Source organism: Mirounga angustirostris, unplaced genomic scaffold (assembly GCF_029215605.1).
Source record: "Mirounga angustirostris isolate CCGP_5_RB_7025 unplaced genomic scaffold, mMirAng1.0.hap1 SCAF_5, whole genome shotgun sequence".
NCBI classification, from domain to species: domain Eukaryota; kingdom Metazoa; phylum Chordata; class Mammalia; order Carnivora; family Phocidae; genus Mirounga; species Mirounga angustirostris.
This window is the reverse complement of record NW_026991713.1, coordinates 64377777-64393930: the sequence shown is the minus strand read 5'-3', so window position 1 is coordinate 64393930 and position 16154 is coordinate 64377777. Positions and strand designations below refer to the sequence as shown.

Below are 16154 nucleotides of genomic sequence, written 5' to 3'. Positions count from 1 at the left end.
TAGTCAGAAACACCAATAAACAAGGTGGTCAGGTATACTTTAAAAAGTACATGTAGGGGTCAGTAGGGCATGCAACTCTTAGTCTCAGGATTGTGAGTTCAAGCCCAACATTGGGCGTGAAGGCTACTTTAAAAAAAAGCATGTGTAGAATAATTGAAGCAATTATCTGTCTGATTCCTTCAGAAAATTCCAAATATTTGGAGAAATTTTCAAATTCCAGAAAAGAATGATTGAAATTAATTATGGTTTGTTGTGATTCTTATTTTGCTATTGAAGATAAGCAGAGAAAATATTCATTTGAAAGGACTTGAACTCAGAGATGAGAGTTTCCTTAAAATAGACTTTTTTTCCTGCAAGTTTCTCTCTTTGTTTGCTGAATCAGAGTTAATTTGGGCCATCCTAAACTACAGATTCACCTGTAAGACAGACTGAGATATAATCTAGATCTAAGTTCTAAGTCAGATCTCTGTGAATAGTCTGAGGATCTCTGTGAATGTTTAATATTAATAGTGGAGAAAAGACTGCTCTAATTTTTTTGTCCAAGTAAAGAAAATGACAAATACTGGAAAGTTGACTAGTTTTCCAGGATTTAATTACTTGTTGTGAGTCCTTTCGGCAATACCAACATCAGACTCTGGTGTCAGAGCAAAGCTAGAGAATAAAAGGCAGGCTAAGAGGTCAAGAGACTTGTCAGAAGACTGTATGAAGTTGCCAACCAAGGGATGTTTCATAAAGAAACACAACTTGAATGTATAGTGCCATATCAAGTGCAAATGAAATGTAAGGAACTAGTCTAGAAAGATAGTCATCCCTGGATACTGGACAAGAGTGACTTAAAATCTAGGAGACAAATGTGCATACATATAACAGTTCAATGTAAGTATCTGCAATGTGGTCTTCTCTAAGCCCAGCATAACCTAACATATAGCAGGCAATTTGTGAATGAATGATTGAGTTATGGGTGGATAGATGGAAGAATGATCAAAGAATAAATGTATAGAAGACTAAGTTAAGGTAAAAGATGCATTAAAGAACCCATAGATACACTAAATAAATTAATGTTCAGAAACATGAATGAATGAACAGGGAATGTCATGGGTTTTAGCCTCTCTGATAGTCTGAAATGGGATAGTAGGCATGGAATACATGAAGTACACCACCAGTTGCTCAAAACTGAGACAATCTACACACACATGCAAACACACATACATACACACATACCATTTCTTTGCTTCCCACTTTGTTGTCTTCTTAGTGCTGAATCCTTATCAAGTTAATGAATCTGAAGACTTTTCTAAAGAAGATTAGCTAAACAGTCTGTTCAATTCACTTCATTGCTTTCTTTTTTCATCCAACAAAAGGTAATAAATGATCCACCATATATGCTTCCTATTGGGTCAAGTTTTATGGTATAGAGGTCCCAAGTAATTTAGAGCATAATCACCTTCATCAGAGAACTGTAGTGTCATTACTTGAGGGAAAAAAGAAAAGAAAGAAATGTGGCATAAATAGTCTAACCACTAACTGCCAAAACAAGATGGTGATTCAGCAATGGCATAAAATGAAGAGAGTTGCTTATGGTGAGTTAATGAATTAGCACAGAGTGGAAGTATATTAGGTGAGGTCCTCCCAGAAGAGATGTTGATGTAGAAGTAGGATTACATGAAATTTGGTGGAGAGGGGCCTGTGAAAGATAAAGAGTAGGAATCAGGATTGGGTCAGAAAAGCCTTCAGACCATGATCCAGACATGACACTGGCAACAGGAATGATGGAAGGAAAGCAGAAATGTCTCAGAGAGCTTCAGACTGCAGTACAGATCTGATAAACATTCATACAAGCCAGTGGGAGGTCTGGAGGAATGACCACCCCTTTGAGAAGGCAGGCTCAGTCACTGACTGCTTGGGAACACTTTGGCCTCTGCTAAAGCTGCGGTCGATCTCAAAGGTACTGCAACTGGATACCTGTCAGTTAACTACATCCTTCACTGCTGAATGTTAGGTTCTTTCTTTAAGTTACCCAAGGGGATCATCTAAAACTAATGATGTAATGTATGGGGATTAATATAAGAATAAAAAAAAAATTTATTAAGTTACCCAAGGGGAGCACCTCCATGGCTGCCACAGGAGGAGAGCTAACACCCTTGAGAAATACATAAGAAAAGGGGGAGCAAATGTGCCAGATGAGAAACCATAATGAAAATGCCAGTGAAATCCTGATGTAGCCACTCATTCACTCTGGGAAGGCAAAATTCTAGATTTGAAAAATTAGGATAGAATGATCTACCCAGAATGTCTTGTGAAATTAAATAAGAAAATACCAGATTTTTAAGAGTGCCGAAGACATATTAGGCCCTCGATAAAAAAAAAAAAAATAGCTAGTTTTTATTATCATTATGGACTATGGGAGTTCAGAGAAGCAAATGATCACAAAAGATCTCAATAAAAGGTCAAAATTAAGATGGGGTAAACAATAAATAAGATTTTTCTTAATTACCTTAAAGGCAGGGCATTTCAAATAGAGCAGATGCTCAAGTAAAAACAGAGTGAAAGTCATTCCTGTGGGGTGCTCGGAAGCAAGTACATCCATCTGTCCACAGCATTGAGACCAAAAGAGTTGAGACCAACTGTAACATCTAAATGCCATGTATGATGGAGGATCTGAAGGCAGGCCTTAAATGCAAGTTACTGTATGGAAGAAAGACCTGGTGTCTCAGGGTCCTGTAAAGTCTATGTATACAAGTCATGGCCTTGGACGAGTTACATAATTTATGATACTCATTTTTTAAAATGCAAAAAAGGAGTTAGCAATACCTTCTTCCCTTATTCACTTGCCCCACATCCAACATTCACACACACACTCACACACACACACATGCACACACAATCATCTATTAATCTTGTCTCAAAGGATCAACAATATATCTTAACGTGTGGTATCAATGACAAAAATCTAAAGAAAGACAAAATGACACTATTAAGCAATTATGAATCTTAGGAGGGTTTTGAAATGGGGCAAGAACAGGTTGGAAAATGGAGGAGAGAAGACAACTGCTGAAATAGCTCCCTGGAATTCTGCTACAATGTGTAAAACACACCCAGAACACTGCTGACAAAGCAGTGTCCAGTTGATGGACTAGGTCTGAACAAATTCACAAATTTCCTCAGCAGTTTTTTAAGTAGAATAACAGCTCTATGGAAATATCACAGTGAGTTTGAAACCAAATACTAGATGGGAAGAAGGAATTCTAGATAGTCAATAAAGGGATATGTGAAACCTAAATATTTAGGAGCATGTACATAAAAGAGGGTCCCTAACTATGTAATTGGGTATAATCAAGACAAGTTTCAAGTCCATCCTATATTTATTTCTAGGAAACATGCTCTCCAAATGGCCTTGAGAAACCACAGCACCATCACTGATTTCATCCTCCTTGGGCTGCCAGCTGACCCCAATGCCCAGGTATTGCTCTTTGTGCTCTTCCTGGGGATTTACCTCTTGACCCTGATGGGGAACCTGACGATGCTGCTAGTGATCAGAACTGATTCTCACCTCCACACACCCATGTACTTCTTTCTGAGTCACCTCTCCTTCCTAGATCTTTGCTTTTCTTCAGTCACTGTGCCCAAGCTACTGGAGAACCTCCTGTCTAAAACGAAAACCATTTCAATAGAGGGATGCCTGATTCAAGCCTTTTTTCTGTTTGACTTTGGAGGAACAGAAGTCTGCCTACTCTCAGCAATGGCCTATGATCGTTATGCTGCTATCTGTCACCCGCTCCTCTATGGCCAGGTAATGAATAATCAGCTGTATATGCAGCTTGTGTGGGGCTCATGGAGCCTGGGCTTTCTAGATGCACTCATTAACATCCCTCTGATAATGAACTTGGATTTCTGTGAGGCCAAAACCATCCATCACTACAGCTGTGAGCTGCCCTCTCTTTTCCCTTTGTCCTGCTCTGATATCTCTACCAACCTCACCGTCCTGGTCTGTTCCACACTCCTGCATGGCTTTGGAACATTCTTCCTGATCTTCTTCTCCTATGTGCACATTGTTTCCACCATCCTGAGCATCAGCTCCACCTTGGGCAGAAACAAGGCCTTCACCTGTTCCTCCCACCTCACCGCAGTGAGCTTCTTCTATGGCTCAGCTTTCCTCCGTCATCTCATGCCAACCTCAGGCTCACCTCTGGAGCTGATCTTCTCCATACAGTATGGTGTGGTCACTCCCCTAGTGAATCCCCTCATCTACAGCCTGAAAAACAAAGAAGTAAAAGCAGCTCTGAGAAGAACCTTGGGGAAATGTTTGCAATGGCACAGGTAGCAAGCTACAAGAGATGATCAGTTAAGAAAGAGCTACAGACTTCACGATATCTGTTGAGTTGATATTACAATCTTCCTAATGGCCATTTAGATGCTAGAAGATACCACAGAAGAGCTTAAGAAAGAGGCACAAGGATAGATTGAAGGTGGGGTCAGGGTAGGAGAAGGTGGTTCGGATTAAATCCTGCTCAAAGGCAGATCAATGGACTATATAGTTCTCTTGATTACAAGTTTTATTTAATCATAATTTATTCCTCTATTATTTCATTGATACTGAGTAAAACAATGTGTGTGTACTGGATTATTTTTTAGGATTAAGTGTACAGAAAGGCACGAAAACCATAAGATTTCACCAAAAACTGCTGAATATCAGGGAAAGAAAAGTTATAGACTTGGGGTCTGTGGAGGCATTTGAGCTTTGATGGGGAAGCCCTTGCAGATAGACAAAAGTGCTAAAATTCAGGACTGCACAATCAGCAGGTCAGTGATTTGGGTGATACCAAGAACTCTATTGTTCTGTTACTTGGAGTTGGAACATGAGGGGAAATGTCACTCCTTCTAGGGTAAGACAGGAAAATATAGCTCTCTGCAACAATTCACCTCCTTCAAGCTTTGTTTTTTCCATTTAGCCCACTTGGGGAATGCAAGGGTTTTTAGTCAATTGTTTTGGAGTAATTTCCTTTTCATATATTCTAGCATGGATTTATGAAATACGCAGTATGTGTTATATAATTCACCAAATTTGTATCTTCTGAGAAATTTTTCTGCACTACTTATTATTTTCCTCAAAATAGATTGTTTTAAAGTGTGATAACTTATACTCATTCAATGTTATTTTCTGTCTAGCAATAATGAGACCCCTAACAATACATGTTATTGATGAGGGACAGAAACAGGAAAATGTTTACCCTTAGCAGGGCAGGCTGACTTACAGTCTGCATAGTTTCAATATGGATCAAACACTTGCTGGTTGCTACATTCTTTAAGGGTCTCAGGACTGCCTGTATATCTCACCAATAGTTAATAGTGATTATAAGCACCAGAAGAATGTTGCAAAAGTAGTTTTACAAGTAGAAATTCAAACAAATTTGAAGAAACCTTTGTATTCTGAGACACCCTGAAGGCCCTCTTCCCTTTGATTACTAAGCAACCACCAGCCTCACACAGCAAAAGTGCAGCTCTTTCTGCCCATGGGTCTTGTCCCCATGCTACTTAAATAAACTTACTAAGTTGCACCATACATTGTCTCAAGAATTCTTTCTGTACCTGCACCAGACGACCCTGCATCATTTTGATTAATAGGTTAAAACACTGTTGCTCCATTTTACTTTATTTTTTCATAAACGTATGTTATCATAAAACATACCAGGCACTGAATTATACACTAATTAATAACACATCTGTATTTCCAATTTTTAAGTTATAATAAGAAAGCAGATATGTTAAAGAAAAAGTGATAATTACCAAAAAATAATTCTATCACCCGTATTTAGGTATATTTTCTTCTAATGCTTCTTGTACATAAAGATTTTAATGTAATCCATTTATCAAGCAGTCCCAACTCCATGACCAATACATATGAAACTGGTTTTTTTCCAGTTACTTAATTCAACTGGGTTGTATAATCTCCATTTCCTTACATTTAAAGACATATCATCAGATCCTTAATGTTCTGATCATTTTGTTTAATATATGTATATTCTAGTTTAAGACATATATTTCATTGAAGTCTCTCTCCTCCTCCTTCCCTAAATGTAAGTTTGAGCTGGGATCTCACCGTTCTGAAGAGGCCTAATCTGGCCCAGTCACATCCCCTCTACCACTCTCTAGTTAGCAATGGCTGACCAAAAGAATGAACTCAGGACAGCCATTGTACAAACCAGCTCTGGTGGAGGCACATGGGAGTTCTTTGTAAGATCCCACTGATCCTGCTCAGTGTACAGTTCTCTGACTCAGAAGACTTGACTCCTATTCACTCTCCTCTCTCCCACCTCTTTTCCTATACCCAGCAGCACTCCACAGCCTCTTGCTGTCGAGAGAACTTCCCCTAACAACCATCTTGGATATGACAATTAGAGTCCAAAGTCAGCTGTCTACCAAGATGACCAATTGACTCCCCACCTGCCCCCCACCAAGGAAATTCACACATCATCCTTGCCATACCAAGCAGTAGGTAGGCTGGCTGCTGTATTTCCACACACCTCTTCACCCTTTACACCCACCCCACCCCACCCCCATCTGTCAGCTTTTCCAATTCTTCTCTCTCTGGCTCAGAGAGGCATAGAGGAAAGATCAGCAAGTCTACTGCTGAAGTAGATATCTAACTGAGGAATGAGATCTCAGTCTATTCTGCTTGCAGGCATTTTCTGTTTTTGTGAGCTCTTCTCTTAGGACCACATTCATTTGGATCCTACAAAAGAAAAGCAATCCTCCCTTCCCCCATGAGAAAAGAAGGAAATGACTTCTCACCACAAACACTAAAATCCCAGTAAGGCCAATGAAATGAACACCCTCCCCAATTTGTTTCAATCCCAAATTTTTTGTATAGCCAGGGAAGGAGAGGGTTGGTGATAACTAGTGGTAGCATCATCACAGGTTCTTATCTCTCTTACTAAGCATTGAAAAGGGTGTCTGATGCCATTATCGGTAGCTATTATCAAATGTAGGGTATTTATGTGATGGGAATATAAACTGGTTTAGCCACTATGGAAAACAATATGAGGTTCCTTAAAAAAATTAAAAATGGATCTACCATATAATCCAACAATTCCACTTCTTGGTATATGCCTAAAGGAAATGAAAATAGGATATCAAAGGGATATATGCAATCCTGTGTTTATTGCAGCATTATTCACAATAGCTAAGATATGGGAACAATCTAAGTGCCCATCAAGAAATAAATGGATAGGGGTGCCTGGGTGGCTCAGTCGTTAAGCATCTGCCTTTGGCTCAGGTCATGATCCCAAGGTCCTGGGATCGAGCCCTGCATCAGGCTCCCTGCTCAGAGGGGAGCCCGCTTCTCCCTCTCCTACCCCCCCTGCTTGTGTTCCCTCTCTTGCTGTCTCTCTGTCAAATAAATTTTTTAAAAAAATCTTAAAAAAAAAAAAAAAGAAAGAAATAGATAGATAAGGAAGATGTGGTATATATATACAATGGAATATCTCAGCCATAAGAAAGAAGGACATCCTGCCATTTGTAACAACATAAATGCATCTTCAGCACTTTATGTTAAGTGAGATAAGTCAGACAGAGAAAGACAAGTACTGTATGATATCATTTATGGAATCTGAAAAAGCCAAACTCATAAAAACAGAGAATAAATTATGGTTACCAAAAGATGGGAGGTGAGGAGACAGGACAGATGTTGTTTAAAGATACAACCTTGGAAATAGTTCAAGATGGCAGAGGAGTAGGGGACCTTAGTTTCATCTGGCCCCAGGAATTCAGCTAGATAGCTATCAAATCATTATGAACACCTGCAAACTCAACCAGCGATCTAAGAAAAGAATAGCTGCAACCCTACAATTAGAAAAGCAACCATTTTCTGCAAGGTAAGAGATGTGGATAAGTGAATCTGAGGTGATATATGGGAAGATAACCTGGGGGGGGGAGGGCTCCATAAGCCGGCACCAGAAAGTGATATAGCAGTAGAGCACAAAATTGGAACTTTTAGAAGTCTGCTCCAGTGAGTGACATCCCTGCCTGAAAGGCGCTCAGGTGGCAAAGTGGGGCAGAATCCTAGGTGGGACAGTATGGTCTCAGGATCCCTAGGGTCACAGGAAGACCAGGGGTGCCTGAGTGCCACAGAGTTTCCAAGCATCAGAATGGTGAAGCTGGTTGCAAACAGTGAGCCCAAGAGTGGGCTTTCAGCTCAGTCAGGCCACTGTTCTCTGAGCAGGTACCAGCAAGTAAGTGGCAGAACCAGTGAGACCCCACTTCCTCCACCAGGAGAGCAAGAGTTTGCAGGGTTTGGAGACTCAGATAGGGTTATGTGCCTGACATAGAAATGCTCAGTCATGGGCTAGGTGAGCAGGAAGTGGGGACAGAGACCAGGGAGACAGGAGTGGTTGACTGCTTTTCCCTGAGGGCGCATTGAGGAGTGGGAGGTGCAAGCTCTTGGCTCTGAGGCTGGAAACTGGGAGGCCACCATTTTCATTCTCATCCTCTAAAGCAGTGCAGAAAGACTTCAGAGAACAAAAGCCCCATAGGGCAATCCAGAGCCACTTACTTAGCCTGGCTCCCTAGCAAGGGCAGTGCAATTCCACTCAGGGCAAAGACATCTGAGAATCATTGAAATAGGCCCTCACCCAGAAGATCAAGAACATTCGGCTAAGACCAAGTTTACCAGTCAGTGAGAACTGCAAAACTCCATTGCTAGGGGGAAATAGTATATAGAATTCATTGGGGTTTTTTTCCCATGATTCTTTAGTCTTTCAATTTTAATTTTTTTCTCTTTCTTTTTCAACCAATTTCTTATTTTTTAACTCTTTTTTAATGTTCATTTTTACAGTTACATTCTATCCTTTTTTTTTTAAAGATTTTATTTATTTGACAAAGAGAGACAGAGTGAGAAAGGGAACACAAGCAGGAGGAGTGGGAGAGGGAGAAGCAGGCTTCCCACAGAGCAGGAAGCCCAATGCGGGGCTTGATCCCAGGATCCTGGGACCATGACCTGAGCTGAAGGCAGATGCTTAATGATTGAGACATGCAGGCACCCCCATTCTATCCTTTCATTTTATTTAATTTTATTTTTGTATATATGTAAGTCTTTCTTTCTTTACAATTTTAGGATACAGTTTCTTCTAACAAACAGACCAAAATACACCCAGAATCTAGTGTATGGCTCTGTTCTCTTCACCTGTCTGATCATATTCTCTTTTTCTTTTTCTTTTATTTTTGTTAAAGTATTTTTAAATTTTCATCTTCACATTTACATTCTATCCTTCAATGTATTTAATTTTATTTTTGTGTATATATAACTTTTTCTTTCTTTACAATTTTGAGATGTGGTTCCTTCTAACAAAGAGACCAAAATACACTCAGGATATCATGTATTGCTCTGTTCTGTTCACCTGTCTATTTCTATTCCTTCTTTTTTCTTGTCTTTTAATTTTCATTTTTACAGTTACATTCTATATTTTCATTGCATTTAATTTTATTTTTGTACATATATAAGTTTTTCTTTCTTTACAATTTTGAGATCTAGTTTTCTAACAGACCAAAATACACAAAGGATCCAAAATACACAAAAGATTGTTCTATTCTGCTCACCTGTCTGATTATATTCTCTCTCTTTTTATTTTTTAATTTTATTTTTTTGGTTTCTGGTCTCTTCTGGTGTGTTTAGTGTATATTTCTCTGGGGTCTTGTTGCTATTTTAGTATTTTGTTCTCTCATTCATCTATTCCTCTCGGACAGAATGACAAGACAGAAAAACTCACCTCAAAAAATATAACAAGAGGCAGTATTGACTGCCAGGGACCTAATCAGTATGGGCATAAGTAAGATGTCAGAACTAGGGGCGCCTGGGTGGCTCAGTTGGTTAAGCAACTGCCTTTGTCTCAGGTTGTGATCCTGGGTCCTGGGATTGAGCCCTGCATCAGGCTCTCTGCTCAGCAGGGGGCCTGCTTCTGCCTCTCCCTCTGCAGCTCCCACTGCTTGTGCTCTCCTGCTCTCTCTCTGTCAAATAAATAAAATCTTAAAAAAAAAAAGATGTCAGAACTACAGTTCAGAAAATGATGATAAAGATACTAGCTGGGCTTCAAAAAGGAAAGAAGACACAAGAGAATCTCTTTCTGGAGAAATAAAAGAACTAAAATCTAATCAATTCAAAATTAAAAAATGGTATTAATGAGATGCAATAAAAAATGGAGACTCTAAGTGCTAGGATAAATGAGGCAGAAGAATTAGTGATATAGAAGACGAAATGATGGAGAATAAAGAAACTGAGAAAAAAGGAGATAAAAAACTGCTGGATCACAAGGGGAGAATTCAAGAGATAAGTAATACCATAAAGCAAAACAATATTACAATAATTGGGATCCCAGAAGAAGAGGAAAGAGAAAGAGAGAGCAGAAAATATATTGGAACAAATTATAGCAGAGAACTTCCCTAATCTGGAGAAGGAAACAGACATTCAAGTCCAGGAGGCACAGAGAACCCACGTCAAAATCAATAAAAATAGGTCAACACCCCGATGTATAATAGTGAAACTTGCAAATTTCAGAGACAAAGGGAAAATCCTGAAAGCAGCTTGCAACAAGAGGTCCGCAACCTACAACTGTAGAAGCATTAGAGTGGCAGCAGACCTATCCACAGAGACCTGGCAAGCCGGGAACGACCGGAATGATATATTCAGGGTGCTAAATGAGAAAAATATGCAGCCAAGAATACTTTATCCAGCTAGGATGTCATTCAAAATAGGAGTGATAAAAAGCTTCCAGGACAAACAGAAGCTAAAAGAATTTGTGATCACCAAACTAGCTCAATACGAAATATTAAAAGGGATCCTCTAAGCAAAGAAAGAGCCCCAAAGTAATATAGACCAGAAAGGAACAGACACAATATAGAGTAACAGTCATTTTACAGGTAATACAATGGCACTAAATTCATATCTTTCTATAGTTCCTCTGAATGTAAATGGGCTAAACATCCCAATCAAAAGACACAGGGTATCAGATTGAGAAAACAAAAACAAAACAAACAAACAAAAAAAAACGGGGAGCCTGCGTGGCTCAGTCGGTTAAGCAGCTGCCTTCGGCTCAGGTCATGATCCCAGGGTCCTGGGATCAAGCCCCATATCAGGCTCCCTACTCAGTGGGAAGCCTGCTTCTCCCTCTCCCACTCCTTCTGCTTGTGTTCCCTCTCTCACTGTGTCTCTCTCTGTCAAATAAATAAATAAAATCTTTAAAAAAAAAAAAAAAAAAACAAGACCTATCAATATGCTGTTTGCAAGGGACTCATTTTAAACCCAAAGACACCTCCAGATTGAAAGTGAGGGAGTGGAGAACTATTTATCATGTTAATGGACATTAAAAGAAAGTTGGGGTAGGGCGCCTGGGTGGCTCAGTTGGTTAAGCGACTGCCTTCAGCTCAGGTCATGATCCTGGAGTCCCGGAATCGAGTCCCGCATCGGGCTCCCTGCTCAGCAGGGAGTCTGCTTCTCCCTCTGACCCTCCCCCCTCTCATGTGCTCTCTCTCTCATTCTCTCTCTCTCAAATAAATAAATAAAAGCTTTAAAAAAAAAAAAAAAGAAAGTTGGGGTAGCAATCCCTATAACAGACAAATTAGATTTTAAACAAAAGACTGTAATAAGAGATGATGGACAGTATATCATAATTAAAGGGTCTATCCAAAAAGAAGATCTAACAATTTTAAATATCTATATCCCTAACATGGGAGCAGTAAATTATATAAGCCAATTCATAACAAAATTAAAGAAACACATCAATGATAAATACAACAATAGTAGGGAACTTTAACACCCCCCCCCCACCCCTCACAGCAATGGACAGATCATCTAAGCAGAAGATCAACAAGGAAACAAGGGCTTTGAATGACCCACTGGACCGGATGGACTCCACAAGTATATTCAGAACATTCCATCCTAAAGTAACAGAATACACATTCTTCTTGAAAGCACATGGAACATTCTCCAGAATAGATCACATCCTGGGTCACAAATCAAGTCTCCAATGGTACCAAAAGACTGGGATCATTCCCTGCATAATTTCAGACCATAGTACTTTGAAACTGGAATTCAATCACAAGAGGAAATCTGGAAAGAACTCAAATACATGGAGGCTAATGATCGTCCTACTAAAGAATGAATGGGTCAACCAAGAAATTAAAGAAGAATTTAGGAGAAGGAAGGGAAAAATGGGGGGGGGGGGACTGGAGGGAGAGATGAACCATGAGAGACTATGGACTCTGAGAAACAAACAGGGTTTTAGAGGGGAGGAGGCAGGGAGGATTGGTTAGCCCAGTGATGGGTATTAAGGAGGGCATGTACTGCATGGGGCACTGGTGTTATATGAAAACAATGGATCATGGATCACCACATCAAAAACCAATGATGTATTGTATGGTGACTAACATGAAAGAAAGAAAGGAAAGAAAGAAAGAAAGAAAGAAAGAAAGAAAGAAAGAAAGAAAGAAAGAAAGAAAGAAAGAAAGAAAGAAAGAAAGAAAGAAAGAAAGAAAGAAAGGAAGGAAGGAAGGAGAGAGAGAGAGAGAGAGAGAGAGAGAGAGAAAGAAAGAAAGAAAGAAAGAAAGAAAGAAAGAAAGAAAGAAAGAAAGAAAGAAAGAAGAATTTAAAAAATTCATGGGAACAAATGAAAATGAAAACACAACTGTTCAAAACCTTTGGGATGCAGCAAAGGTGGTCCTAAGAGGGAAATATATAGTAATACAAGCCTTTCTCAAGAAACAAGAAAGGTCTCAAATTACACAGGCTAACCTTACACCTGAAGGAACTGGAGAAAGAACAGCAAATAAAGCCTAAACCCCACAGGAGAAGAGAAATAATAATGATTAAAGCAGAAATCAGTGAAATAGAAACCAAAATAACAGTAGAACAAATCAACAAAACTAGGAGCTTCTTCTTCGAAATAATTAATAAGATTGATAAACCCCTGGCCAGACTTCTCAAAAAAAAAAGAGAGAGGACCCAAATAAATAAAATCATGAATGAAAGAGGAGAGATCACAACCAACACTGAAGAAATACAAACAATTATAAGAACATATTATGAACAACAATATGCCAACAAATTAGGTAATAGGGAAGAAATGGATGGATTCCTAGAAATTTATAAACTGCCAAAACTGAAACAGGAAGAAATAGAAAGCCTGAACAGATCCATAACCAGCAAGGAAATTGAAGCAATAATCCAAAATCTCCCAACAAACAAGAGCCCAGGGCCGGATGGCTTCCCAGGAGAATTCTTCCAAACATTTAAAGAAGAATTAATACCTATGCTTCTGAAGCTGTTTCAAAGAATGGAAATGGAAAGAAAGCTTCCAAACTCATTTTATGAGACCAGAATTACCCTGATCCCAAAACCAAACAAAGACCCTACCAAAAAGGAGAATTACAGACCAATATTCCTGATAAACATGGATGCCAAAATTCTTGCCAAAATACTAGCCAATAGGATCCAACAGTACATTAAAAGGATCATTCACCACGATCAAGTAGGATTTACTCCTGGGCTGCAAGAGTGGTTCAACATCCACAAATCAATCAATGTGATATACCACATTAATAAAAGAAACAACAAGAACCATACAATCCTCTCAATAGATGCAGAAAAAATATTTGACAAAGTACAGCATCCTTTCTTGATTAAAACTCTTCACAGTATAGAGATAGAGGAAACATACTTCAATTACATAAGAGCCATATACAAAAAGCCCATAGCAAATATCATTCTCAATGGGGAAAATCTGAGAGCTTTTCCTCTAAGGTCAGGAACATGGCAGGGATGCTCACTATCACCACTGCTGTTCAACATAGTACTGGAATTCCTAGCCTCAGCAATCAGACAACAAAAAGAAATAAAAGGCATCCAAATAATCAAAAAAGAAGTCAAACTCTCACTCTTTGCAGATGACATGATACTCTGTGTGGAGAACCTGAAAGACTCCACCAAAAAATTTCTAGAACTCATACAGGAATTCAGCAAAGTATCAAGATATAAAATCAATGCACAGAAATTAGTTGCATTTCTATACACTATCAATGAGACAGAAGAAAGAGAAATTAAGGAGTCAATCCCATTTACAACTGCACCCAAAACCATCAGATACCTAGGAATAAACCTAACCAAAGAGGCAAAGGATCTGTACTCAGAAAACTATAGAACACTCATGAAAGAAATGAGGAAGACACAAAGAAATGGAAAAACATTCCTTGCTCATGGATTGGAAGGACAAAATCATTAAAATGCCTATGCTACTTAGAGCAACCTATACATTCAATGCAATCTTTTTTTTTTTTACATTCAATGCAATCTTTATCAAAATACCATCAACATTTTTCACAGAACTGGAACAAACAATCCTAAAATTTGTATGGAACCAGAAAAGACCCCGAATAGCCAAAGGAATGTTGAAAAAGAAAACCAAAGCTGGTGGCATCACAATGCCTGACTTCAAGCTATATTACAGAGCTGTTATCATCTAGACAGTATGCACTGGCACAGAAACAGACACCTATATCAATAGAACAGAATAGAGAACCCAGAAATGGACCCTCAACTCTAAGGTCAACTAATCTTCAACAAAGCAGGAAACCTCAGCCACTTTTCCAATGGAAAAGACAGTCTCTTCAACAAATGGTGTTGGGAAGATTGGAGAGCCACATACAGAAAAATGAAATTGGACCATTTCCTGGCACCACACACAAAAATAGACTCAAAATGGATGAAAGACCTAAATGTGAGACAAGAATCCATCAAAATCCTAGAGAACACAGGCAGCAAAATCTGTGACCTTGCCACAGCAACTTCTTGCTAGACATGTCCCCAAAGACAAGGGAAACAAAGGCAAAAATGAACAATTTAGACTTCATCAATATAAAAATCTTCTGCACAGCAAAAGAAACAATCAACAAAACCAAAAGACAACAGACAGAATGGAAGGAGATATTTGCAAATGTCTTATCAGATAAAGGGCTAGTATCCAAAATCTATAAAGAACTTAGCAAACCCAACACCCCAAAAATCAAATAATCCAATCAAGAAATGGGCAGAAGACATGAACAGATATTTCTCCAAGAAGACGTACAAATGGCCAACAGACACATGAAAAAATGCTCCACATCACTTGGCATCAGGAAAATACAAATCAAAACCTCAATGAGATACCACCTCACACCAGTCAGAATGGCTAAAATTAACAAGTCAGGAAACAACAAATGTTGGCGAGGATGTGGAGAAAGGGAAACCCTCTTACACTGTTGGTGGGAATGCAAGCTGGTGTATCTATTCTGGAAAACACTATGGAGGTTCCTCAAAAAGTTGAAAATAGAGCTACCCTATGACCCAGCAATTGCACTACTGGGTATTTACCCCAAAGATACAAATGTAGTGATCTGAAGGGGCACCTGCACCCCAATGTTTATAGCAGTAATGTCCACAATAGCCAAACTATGGAAAGAGCCCAGATGTCCATCAACAGATGAATGGATAAAGAAGATGTGATACATATAGATGTATATATATACAGATACATAGAGATATAGATATAGGTATACATGCATGCAATGGAATGTTATCCAGCCATAAAAAAATGAAATCTTGCCATTTGCAATGACAGGGATGGACCTAGAGGGTATATTATGCTAAGTGAAATAAGTCAATCAGAGAAAGATAATTATCATATGATCTCACTCATATGTGGAATTTAATAAACAAAACAGAAGACCATAGGGGAAGAGAGGAAAAAATAAAACAAGATGAAACCAGAGAGAGAGAGACAAACCATAACAGACTATTAATCATAGGAAACAAACTGAGGGTTACTGGTGGGGAAGGGGGGTAGAAGGATGGGGTAACAGGGTGATGGACATTAAGGAAAGCATGTGATATAATGAACACTGGGTATTATATAAGACTGATGAATCACAGGCCTGTACCTCTGAAACCAATAATAACATTATATATTAATTAATCGAGTTTAAATAAAAAAATGTTTAAAAAATAAAATAAAATAACAAATAAATCTTTAGAAAGAGAAAAGCAAGAGGAGGACTGATCAAAGGTGGATGATCTGAGGAGGACCCCAGTATTGGTAGAAACCTTGGAAGAGATCCTTAATGACAATCACACCATC

At 38.9% G+C, this 16154-nt stretch overlaps 1 protein-coding gene across 1 annotated transcript; it reads left to right on the top strand.

Annotated features, from left to right (window-relative positions):
• The first annotated feature begins 3388 nt into the window (after nt 1–3388).
• LOC123839070 (olfactory receptor 8S1-like) lies at nt 3389–4321 on the top strand. Its single transcript, XM_045868445.1, has one exon. The coding sequence runs from the start codon at nt 3389–3391 to the stop codon at nt 4319–4321; it is 933 nt and encodes a 310-aa protein (XP_045724401.1).
• Nucleotides 4322–16154: the final 11833 nt, after the last annotated feature.

Bases quoted from the DNA above. Each gene is read 5' to 3' on its own strand.
- LOC123839070 (XM_045868445.1), top strand. From the start codon at position 3,389: ATGGCCTTGAGAAACCACAGCACCATCACTGATTTCATCCTCCTTGGG.